At 33.4% G+C, this 12,246-nt stretch overlaps 1 protein-coding gene across 2 annotated transcripts in view; it reads left to right on the forward strand.

Annotated features, from left to right (window-relative positions):
- Positions 1 to 12,246, forward strand: part of CFH (complement factor H) — a 167,608-nt gene that overhangs the window by 112,993 nt on the left and 42,369 nt on the right. For both annotated transcript variants that reach the window (XM_044676386.1, XM_044676387.1), the window contains exons 11-15: positions 1,197 to 1,373; positions 3,255 to 3,428; positions 5,665 to 5,847; positions 6,972 to 7,151; positions 10,262 to 10,429. In XM_044676386.1, coding sequence (XP_044532321.1) covers positions 1,197 to 1,373; positions 3,255 to 3,428; positions 5,665 to 5,847; positions 6,972 to 7,151; positions 10,262 to 10,429 — 882 coding nt within the window. The remainder of the gene's footprint in view (positions 1 to 1,196; positions 1,374 to 3,254; positions 3,429 to 5,664; positions 5,848 to 6,971; positions 7,152 to 10,261; positions 10,430 to 12,246) is intronic.

Consider the following 12,246-nt stretch of genomic DNA (forward strand, 5'->3'; position numbering starts at 1 on the left):
GCTTGATATTTAAATTTTACTTTTAGACTCTGGCTTTTTGTGGCTTATCATTAAGTATTTCACATAGTAATACAAAGAACTTGATATATGAATATAAAGCTGGACGAGCTCCTATCAATCATCTAGTCTAGTGATGGGCAAACTACATCCTGCAGGCCAGATGTGCTCCTGGAAATGTTATATCTGCCTGTGAGACATTATTCCTAATCTGACAAATACAAAAAAATACAGGCTATAAGAAAAAGAGATTTTCCTCTTTTTTTCCTCTCTTTCCTTTCCTTTGTTTTCCTTTCCTTTGGCCCCCTCTTTAAAAAGTTTGCCCATCACTGAATTCTAGTCTATTTCTTATCACTTTCTTCAAACAACTGAGCTGAGACCAAATTATATTATATCATTTATTCAAAATAACAATATTAGTGGGTACATACTTGGAATTTGAACTCATGTCCATGAACTGCAAATCCTGTGTTTTCTCTACTGTACTAATGAACACAATGACCATGTTATTTCATAGTAGTAGGTTACATAACATTAATTATAATAATTAAGTATATTCATTCTCAAGTGCATCCATTTTGTTAATTAAATGCCAATTACATTAATTCTCAAATGTATTACTTCACACCTTTAGCTCAGAGGTACATTAATTCTGAGGTTCATTGAATGGTGACTTAGTGTTCTGAAAGAGAATGTTTATAACACCCAACCTCTTAACATTTTACTGAACATATTGACAACCACAAGGAGAGTATATATTTTTACCTATAGAAATTATAAACAAAAGGAGGTTTCTGTTCTTTATGATTTATAATCCAGTACTACAGGATATCACATAATGAATAACTGTGTATTTTTTTTACTTTAGATTTCTGCTAGAGAAATTGATATTTATTTGAATAATCTTCTTCAAAATTCTTTATCTAATTCACAGTTTTAGGAAATAGATTCTAATTGGTACAGAAACTGTGTACTTTGGGAAACATATAGTTCAAGTAACTCCTAAAATGGATTCCTAGAAATTCATATTTTACAGGGAAAAAATGCAGAGTGCTTCTTTTTTATTAATATGTGGTAGTTTATTGTATTTTCTTTTTTGAAAATTTAGAATGAATATATACCTTTTTGTGAAGTCTGATTTTTGAGTTGAAAATATGTGCAGTTACATCAGAGACAATGTGCTTTCTTTTTTGGTTTAGAAATTTGTGATATTCCATCATTTGTAAATGCCAAACAAAAAGGGAAAAAGACATTTCTTAAGCCTAAAGAAAAATTAGAATATGAATGCATGGACGGATATGAAATTGGAAGTGGGCAAACAAAAGGTTTCAAAATATGTCAGGATGATGAATGGCCTACAGTGATTGAATGTTATGGTAAGTTACTGAAAAAGAGAAATAAACTAGTTAGTTCCCAATAGTTCATAGAGCAGCTGTTTCCCACTTGTAGCTCAGGGAAAAGACAGTTCAGGAGTGACAATTAAACTCAATTTACTCCCACAAACCATTTCTGCAGATCTTTTCCTTCCAGGATCTTTCCAAAGGTTTGTGGCTAAATTCTCCTCTCTCCTTCTTAAAGACAGTCTTTGCATTTTTCTCTATTTCTTATCCCTTATCCTTACATTACTTCTCCTGCGCTAAAAATAAAAATAAAATGTTTTGTGGAGATTCATAAATGGGTAGATTCTATGTGCTAATGTTTTCAATGAATAAAAATCATTTCTTAAGCACTGTGTTAAGGACTTGATGATAGAAATAAGAAGTTACACACTTTCCTCTTTCAAATATATTGCATTCTAAAAAGGGAGAAAGCCTATGTACAAACTTTCAAATGTAATACAGGTAGAAAGGACTAGTGGTCTTATAATTCATATTCAAATCAGATGTTAATTCATCTTATCATTTTCTTCAACAGAACCATGTATTTCATAAATTGTACCACTTGTCAACATCAGTACTTTGTAGTAAGAACTGTGTTTTCCAAGTTTTTAGCTGTTAATCCAGAAGAAATGGAAGTTGCAATATCTAAAGATGAGGTTGTCAGCCCAAATTTCTACAAATATATTATCTCCAGATGATGATAGAAACTCAGGGATTAATGTTCAAAATAAAAGCTATTTCCTATAGATTTATAATTGATAAGAATGAATAGACTCTTAAAAAACTGTTGCCTTCCTTCTTAAAATCAATATTATGGATTGGTTCCAAGGCAGAAGAGTAGTAAGACCCAGGCAATGGGGATAGAGTGGATCATTATCAAAAAGTTCACAATGTTTTGTTCTGGCTCCTTTAGATGAGCACAAATACCACTAGTGGCTTCTTTAGACTTCTTGTTGAATCTCTTCCTTAAGTTTCTTCAGCTTCAACAAATTGTAGCTTTGGCAGTCTTGATAACTGCCAGCTACCTAGGTTTCATTGACATTTATTCTATTTTTGCAGATTAAACTGTCTTTATTTTTCCTTTAAGTCATTAGTTGGAATTACTAAATAATTCCTATTTTATGACTCTTAATTGTTGCTGTTTTGTCACAAAACAGTCAACTATTCTTTAAATATGTGGCTTAATTGTGTTTCACTTATTAGTATGGTTTCACAAGTCTTGAAAGTGGTACAGAATATTTTTTCCATGAAAAACTATATCCAGTTTTATGTATCAGTGATTTAGATCATTTCTAAATACAATTCAGAATATTTAAGCATAATAAAAATAAATTTTCATGAACATATCTTTCAGCATTATTCAATTCTAACTGCCTCATCTCTAAGTAATTTTGTTTCTTATGCATACACTCTCTTTCCACCTGCCTTTATATTATTCAACCTAATTTATTTAAGGAAAAAGTGACCTTTATTTGCCTGCTCTTTACCAAAAAGTCTTAATGTGAAATTGCATGTTATTTAAGTAGATTGTAAGCTCTTTGAAGGTAGGAACTATTTCTTTTTTTTTAATCTTTTTTAAACCCTTATACTTCGGTGTATTGTCTCATAGGTGGAAGATTGGTAAGGGTGGGCAATGGGGGTCAAGTGACTTGCCCAGGGTCACACAGCTGGGAAGTGGCTGAGGCCGGGTTTGAACCTAGGACCTCCTGTCTCTAGGCCTGACTCTCACTCCACTGAGCTACCCAGCTGCCCCAGGAACTATTTCTTTTGATAGCCACTACTTGAAAATGTTATAGTATAATAAGTAACTTGCTGAGGAAACACTAAAATTTCTGAAAATTAAAGCACTCACTATTTTTATTTTTATTGTACTTTTAGAAAAAGCATGTAGTCTCCCGATTCTACATGGAATGGAACCTGATCTCAAGAAAGCAAAATATAAAGTTGATGATGTATTGACTTTTCGCTGTAACTCTGGATTAAAAATAGAAGGACCTTCATCTGTGCAGTGTTACCATTTTGGATGGTCCCCCAGGCTTCCTACATGTAAAAGTAAATATTTTTTTCTCAAATTGTTGATAGCAAGGATGGAATTACTGAATATTTACCATGGCATAACTTTTTTTTCTTTGCTATAGTTTTCATATAGTACATTTTAGGTCAGCATAGAATCATTCATATCTTCTTTAGTTAACCAAGAGGACAAATTAAACTGTTGGAAGAGAAGATGTCTAGTCATTCTTGATTAAGAGGATATCTCAATATTTGAACTTTGATATCTGTAGAGAAAAATGCTTCTCCAGACAAGCTAGTGGCAATTGTGAGGAGTTTTCATATCTATATTGAATGTGCAAGTTGGTTTAATATACTCCTCAGGTTCTGCTTATAAAATGTGGGTGTGGTCAATATAAGCCAATGAAGAAGAGGCAATAAATCCTCATAGGAATTCAAGAATGGAATCAATGAATCCACAAAAGAGGTTTTGTTGGATTAAGATAAAAGCCATCTCTTTGCATAAGTGAATAAAGGAAGAAAAAATGGAGGATTAACCAAGGGACAGAGTGTTGTTCACACTCTGTCCCTTGGTTAATCCTCCATTTTGAATCTATTGTTCATAGATTATAAGAAGAGATTCATATTGAATTGTCTCAGTTGTTTCAGTAAAATATGAAATGAGATCCTCATCTGAGAAGGCTTAAGGAGAAAATGGTATGAAAGGCCCGAGGAAACTAAAGATGACAGCAAATAAGGAGAGTGGGATAAAGAATTGGTTTTAGAGAACCCTTGCTGTAAAGACGACTCAGTTGAAATTAAATCAAAATTATTAGAAGAAAATCTGGTTAGCATGGTTACATGATTTCCTCCAGCTTTGTTGAGTAGCATGTGGGAAGGACTGGAGAAAATCTATGGTGTGAGTAATTCATGGTTGTAAAAGTATCCAGTGAGATATGATTACCAATTGAACACAAAATCAAAAAAGTCCATAAATCTGCCAATTTAATAAATATGAGCAGTAGCTTTGTAATAACCAAATACATAAATTATTCTGAACTAAGTATTTTTCTTATTCATCTGAGATTAATAGATTTTGGAAAGAGTTCAGAGAATGAATTTTAAGGTCAATATTAACCTATTGCAACATAAACTTGTATAAATGCAGAATAGTGGTATAGTGATTTCTTATCACTGATAGGGCAAAGGACTCACTAATAATTAGGAAGTTATTCATTGCTTTGTCAATGTTTGGATAGATTTGTTAGTAATTTGTTATCAAAAGATATCTAGACCAGATTCCCTAGGTCTAAGAACTTCCTCTAGTCATGATGGAAATTGATCTCTTATTTGTATATTGTTCTTGGATTCCTAGATGGTAACCAACAGGTCATTTTGGAAAGTCAATAACTTGCCATGGTCATCGTTGACTATAAAAATGACAGTGTGTAAAATTACTTCAGGGAAAGTTAAGAAAGTAATCACTAAAATAAATGTTAATGGAAGGATTTGATGAAGTCTCTTATGCTACTCATGTAATATCTAGAGAGGCAAGACTACATGGCAGTAAAGGCAGATGCATTTGAAGTTGGTTGAATGACTGGATACATAAAAAGTAAATTAACAATTTGACATCATCTTGGAAAGAAGGTACTAAGAAGAGTTACTTCAGGGATCTGTGCTTGACCCTATACTCTCTAGCAGTTTTTTTTTTTAATTTTAAACCCTTAACTTCTGTGTATTGACTTATAGGTGGAAGATTGGTAAGGGTAGGCATTGGGGGTCAAGTGACCTGCCCAGGGTCACACTGGGAAGTGTCTGAGGCCGGATTTGAACCTAGGACCTCCTGTCTCTAGGCCTGGCTCTCAATCCACTGAGCTACCCAGCTGCCCCCCCTCTCTAGCAGTTTTATTAGTCACCAGTGGTATACTTATTAGAGTAAGTATACTAAGCATACTCTACTTACCATATTATATTTAACTAAGATAGTCTACTTATGAAATTCACAGGAAATATAAAACTGATCATTGTTGGTGGATAACACACTGGATAACAAAATATAAGTGTGATTCAGAGAGAAGAATTCTAGATCCCAATCCAGAAGATCCATGGTCAAATTCCAACTCTACTATTTAATTCTCGTATATTAGGCAAATCACCTAATGGACTCTATGGACCTCAAATGCAAAATGAGTGGATTGGGCTCAAAGACCTTTGAGGTCTCTTCCAACTCTAAATCAATGATCCAGTTATTTCATACCATTAACAAGTTACTTAAATGGCCTTTCTGTTATAGAGGAAGTAAACTGTTGTGTCCAGCCACCAGAAATTTTGAATGGCACAGCTAAGTACTCAAAGAAGGAAAAATATTGTCATGGTGATGAAGTAGAGTATGATTGTGATCTTGGATTTGTAAGGACAGGACCCAGGAAGATAAAATGCAATGATGGAGAATGGACAACCTTACCCACTTGCAATGGTAATAAATTTTAAATTCTATTTTGAACAGCTCTTTATTTTCTCCTTGTTGTGTATGTATCTGTATATATCTGGGTGTGTGTATATTGTTATGGGTATATGGTGCTTCTGGGTTAGGGCTTGATAGAGAAATGGCCCAAGGTCCTTAGAAGGTATAAGGACCTAAGCTGAGTAAGGACAGGAAACCTGAATGTACACCAAGATGTGGTAGTGTATACCAGGTCTCACAAATAGTTTCAGCTCAGCTGAGCACCAGATCCCACCTACAGTGCCCAAGCCAAGGTGATTGAGTCAGAAGCAGTGATTTGAATCACACAGCCTCTCTGGTTACTTGACTTGGGGTTGAGTTAATGGATAGATGTTAATGATGAGAATAAATCATGGTAGTATGTGGATAACACGATAGACTACGACTCAGCTGAAAGAATTCCCTTTCCTCTTAGATGCAAGACTATTAGACTGATCTTTTGGGTAATAATAGCCTTCACCTAAATAAGGTTTAAGAATTTAATTATAACAAACTCAGGGGAGGGGTTAAGGTTGAGGAAGAAGGTGTTGGGAATCTATACTAGACTAAAGATAATATAGTTGGATGATCAATTGCTGATCAAGTTGTGTCAGTTGGCTGGAGAAGTTCCTCTCCCTCTCTGGCCCTGGTCAGGCCAAGTACCTTATCCCTGACCAGGTGTAGTGAGGTTTGATGTTATTCTTCTTGATAATCAGGTAGTTGGTATATACCTCACAGCTCTATTAAAAGTTGAAGAATTGGTAATCAATGCAACAAGATACAGGTAGCTTGAGCAGGTCGATTGACCTACCCACCTGCCAAGCCAGGGTCCCTCTTCTCAAAACTGAGAGAAAGATTGGATCAGCTCCTGCCCCTTTATAGTGTTGGCAGCAACTGTCTTTTGCCCCTGGCTCATGGCATCTGGGATAAGTTCTAAATTCCATAACTGTTAGTTGTCATTCATCTTGATCTCCATTTTGTTATCAGAAATTGCTCTTACTATATATAAACATGTGTGTGTGTGTGTGTGTGTGGTGGGGAGATATATACACATGTTTAATATATATAGAATGTTTTTTGAAAAACAATTTAAGCATATTTGTGTCTAATTTATATAGAGGAAAAAAGAAGATGTGCAGAAGTACCTGAACTTGTCCATGGCTTTGTTCATACTCCTAATATATTATATTCCCATGGGTCTTCAGTGGAATATGGCTGTGTGGAGAATTTTATAATGATTGGAAAAAATACAAGTATATGTATTCATGGAAATTGGACACAGCCACCTATCTGCATTGGTAAATGAGACTTTTTCACTTAGATATTTGATATTGTCAACAGTTTTATTGTCAATATACATATACATTCATGATTTTTAAAAATTATATTTGCAAAAATATTTAAAGGTATATAATTAACATATTGCTTTTCTTCTCCTCTCTTCACCTATATCCCTACTGACTTTAATATAAATCTATACCAAACTATATGTGTGTATATATATACATATATATATATACATATATGTGTGTGTGTGTGTGTATGTGCCTATGAGTGTGAGTGTGCATTCAGCCTCCCTATATCTGATTCAGACAAAAGTAAGTTTTATGAGATAACTACTCCTTCTATCTTCTTACTCATGTTTGTATACTCTACATCCTAGGTATCCTTCCGGTATGTGATAAGTTTGACTTTACCTCTTAGTTACCTTCCCAAAGTAATGCCATTTCTTTCTCATTTTCTTCTAAAAGAATTAACACAGAACAAAACTCCTCAAGGAACTCTGTTATCTTTTAATATGATTTTGTCTTTTTTCCTAGATGATCCTTAAAGACGTTAGAGCTCTCTAAGAAAACACATTTCTCTATCCCTATTATAATGTAAATAATCCTGATATAGATATTTCTAATCTATGTCTCTACCTTCATATATTTTTCCAGAATTCTGTATTTGAATTTAAAATTTCCTTCTCAGTTTGGTTATTTTCAACAGGAATGCTTTGAAAATCTACTATAAATAAAGGTTCTTTTTCCCCCTCCTTTCCATGAAGTTATACCCAGTTTTGGCAGATAGTTTTAGTCTTTGTTCTAAACATTTATAATTTGTCTTTTATTATTAAAGAAATAGCACCCATACTTTATTTTTCTGTTATATTGATTGCTTCCAAGTCTTGTGTAATCTTGGGTAATATAGCTATTCATTTTTGTGAGTTTGTAGTATTTTTTCTTTAATTTCAAAGCTTTGAATTTTGGCTATTATTTTCCTGTGCGAAATGCCTAAGAATATTCCTTTCAGGAAGCTATTAGTGCATTATTTGTTTTGTTTTGTTTTTTACTTAGCCATCTGGTTCCAATAGGTCTAGTTAGTTTCTATTCATGAATTCTTGAAATATATCATCAGGCATTTGGGATGGTGATCATGATTTTCAAGTTCTCAAAAGATGTTTAGATTTGCCCTCCTTGACCCTTTTTTCAATTTTTTTTTAGTTTATTAATTTTTTAAATTACATTTACAGATTTCCCTCATTTCTTAAGAGGTCTCTTGTAATAAAGGAAAACAGTTAAGTAGTAAAATGTTGACCTCGTCTGAGAGTTCATGCAAAATTTCACATCCATAGTAGTCCGTACCTTCCCATTTTTCAAATTAAATGAAATATATTTATTTTCACTTTTGTCCTTCAAAAAGGTGGCTTAGGTGGCTAAGACTAGTCCTCCCTGCCTTTGGCAGGACTTCCTAGGCTTTCAAATCAGTCCTGTGGTGACTAGAGTTTGATTTTGACTTTGACCCCTCATCTGTCTCCTAGTTATATGATCTCCCACACCTATAATTGCCTCAGTCACTTGCTTTGTTCTTGAGAAGTTCTAAATGTTTCTTTGGAAAACAAGCTTACTTTTAGAACCCAGATGCTGTTCTTCCCAAGTGTTGTCTTGGCCCTTTCCCTGATTATAGTATTTGGTCTGATTTGGGCCATCACCTGTCCAGATACTGGTTTACCCAAATACTGTGTTCCTGGCTGCTGCCATGGTATCCTTCCCTAGGTACCCTTTCTATTTTAGTTTATATGTGTTCAAAGCTTCTACAAAATTATGTCAGGTCATGGTCAAGTTCTGCACAAGATGGAGCAATATATAGCTGGTAATTTTGCAGTTTCTTCATCATATTTCTTGTGCATTTTTAGAGTTTACTTTTTTGTTTCTGGGGTATCTGTTCTGCTTTAGGTCCTAATATGCCATAATTTCTCCTACATTTGGTATGTATGATTTTTTTTAATTCTATCTATTTGATGGTCATGGAGAGAGAAATATCAAATGAATTCATATTCAGTGTTCCCTGTCTAAAAGTTTTTCTTGTTGTTATTAAATTTTGGGGAAATTTTATGTAACATTTTCATGAATTAGACTTTTCCAACTTTTCGTTCCATAGAAATATGACTATTACTTTTAAGATTAACATTGATATTGAATATTTTGAAATCAATGAAAGGTTAAATATAAAAGGAAGAGACTCATATGTATATTGTTTAAGAATGATCTCCACAAGAAGGCTGACAATTTGTTTTATGCAAAGGCACACCAAAGTTAGCAGGGGAGTAAAATAATTCCTCTTCTCTATTTCCCATGAAACAAAAAAGTGCAGTAAATCCTAAGAAGTTAACATATATTCTAATAATCAGGTTTGGGTTGTACTATATTAAAATCAAAGTTCACATGATCAGTGGTATTAACTCAAAAAATACTTTCACTCAATGAAAAGTTGTCCAAGCTGAAATGTTGGCTTAATTATATTTTAGCTCCTAATCTTTCCCAAACTTTATTAATTTATTAATAATTTAATTAAATAATAAACTTAAAATATCATTTAAATTTAATTAACTTAAATTTAATTACTAATTTAAGAATAATTATTTAATTAACACAATGCTAATGCTTAATTAATTCTTCAAATCTCAACTTTATTCAGTCTTATCAATGAAGCTTCCTTTGATTCTTATATCTGGAATTAGACACTTGATATATGATTTTGAGTGAAGGAACACTGAAGATGATTTCAATCAATTGTGTCAAATAGCTAGAAACAATTTGTTAATGGAGGAAGACACTAATTTGAATAAGAAGCTCTGTATGACATATATTGACAGTTTTTTAAGGGACTAAAAAGAGGTTATGTCTTTATTGAATTAGCATTTTCAATATTATTTTGGATATGTTTGCAGGTTTAAGTTTGACAGTTTTAAAATGTAACATTATCTATTTTTATTGTATTGTTATTTGTTTTCTCGTTTATTTCCCTATAATATTTTAATCTGGATTGATGACCACTGGAGCCTGTGGTCTGAATGTTTTTACATCCTGATTTAATGATATGCCTTACTTAAACATTACATTTAAGAATTTTATCTTTCTTTTAGAACAAGACAGATTTGGGAAATGTAAATCAAAAAATTTTGAAGACTTTCAAGTCAACCTAACCAATGCATTTAATGATATTGTCGTTAATTACAAATGTAACTGGAATTCAGAATTCAAAAGTACAAAATGTAAAAATGGAAGATGGTCTCCTCCACCAAGTTGTCCAAGTAAGAGTGCTTTTTAATTTCTTGAAGCAAACTTTTCTCATTGTAAGTTCATATTAAGCAATAACTCCTTGAAGGAATTTACTTTCTACTAGAAATATAACATGCATATAGGAAAATACAGAAAAGGCAATTTGAGGAGATGAGAAACACCAGGCATCCGGGGAAAAGGGAACCAGAAACAATTGAGCATGATCTTGAAGGATTATTAAGTAATAAGAAATCTTGAAGTAATATCTTGGTTCCTGAATATAAGAGAGAGATCTCCCTCATCCTAAAAAATTTTCCCTAACACGTCAGTAACCTCAAATGATCATCCTCTAATTTTCCTCTATTTTTCAACCAAACTCCTAGGAAAAAAGCTCTTAATATTTATTGTCTACACTTTCTCATTACTCAATTATTTTTCCACCCTTTGTAGTCTGGCTTCTAACCTAACCACTCAGCTGAAGTTCTTCTCTGCAACGTTACCAGTGATCTTTTAATTGGTGGTTTCTTCTCAACCTATCAGCTTCATTTAATACTACAGAATAACTCATACTGAATCATCTTCTCTTTGAATTTTACTGTCCCGTTTCTCCTTTTTCTTATCTAACCACATTCTTAGTTGTTAGTTCATCTCAATCTCCTTTACTGACTCATTTCACAAACACACACACATACACACATGCATCCCACACCCACCCAGGAATATTTATTTCCAATATATTTAATTATTTCTATTTATGCATTTTGAACTGAAGCTTATTCTTGTCTCTTAAAACTCTGTATTCTTCCTTTATTACTGGAAAATTCAAGAAATATTTCAACCCTACAGTATCCCCCTTTGTAGGATGACAGAAAAGTGAGATTATGGATTCTATCTTGTTTGGTAATTAAAATCAGCTTAGGTCAGGTTTGCAGGACTGATTTCTGGAACCTTACGTTGAAAATCATCGAACAAAATGACTTCTATGTGGGAAGAACTTGATTTCTCCTTCTACATATTGGAATCATAGGACTGGGATTTTCCATCATTAAACAAAGAAATTTTGGAGTGACTGAGAGAATTGTGTACCATCTCATTTACTATTTACCTTTAAGACATATCTTGGTAGAGAGCTCCAAAATTGTATTTAAGGATTCACAACACTTTCTTTCAGGGTGTTCTATCCCAAAGAGAATATTGATCAATTAATTTTTGGTTATTACTAGCTTAATCATTTGCTAGCCTCAGAATTCCTAATCATCACACACTCAAGCTGTGGTTGTCCCTTGAATCTCTATCCTGGGCACTCTTCTTTTTCATTCAACAATCATTTATTAAATACCCTCTAGGAGCCTGACACTGGCTAAGTACTGGTAACATCATCCTCTGAACTTCATTCACAGGTCATTAATTGCCAATTACATATTTCAAACTAGATGCTCTGAAACTATTTCAAACCCAATATATTCTTAATTGAACTCATTCTTTACACACACACACACACACACACACACACACACACACACACACACACACACACACCTCCTGCTACCCCCATCTTTTCTTTCCCATAACCCTATTTCTAGTGAAGGAGCTTCCATATTTACAGTCTCCTACATATGAAACCTCAATATTGTCTTGAACTTCTCACACTTTTTTAACCTACATTGCCATTTTTTTTGCCTTTTAAACTCCCAATCTCTCACATCTGATTCCTTTTCTGTCCCTATCCAGTTGTCATCCTAGTTCCACCATCATTTCTCTCCTGTACTACCATAGTTGTCTTCTGTCTAGTTCCCTCCTGACTCTCCCTACTCTCATCCATCTTCCTCATTTAGGTAAAAGTTATTTT

Source organism: Gracilinanus agilis, chromosome 4 (assembly GCF_016433145.1).
Source record: "Gracilinanus agilis isolate LMUSP501 chromosome 4, AgileGrace, whole genome shotgun sequence".
In the NCBI taxonomy this organism is placed as follows: domain Eukaryota; kingdom Metazoa; phylum Chordata; class Mammalia; order Didelphimorphia; family Didelphidae; genus Gracilinanus; species Gracilinanus agilis.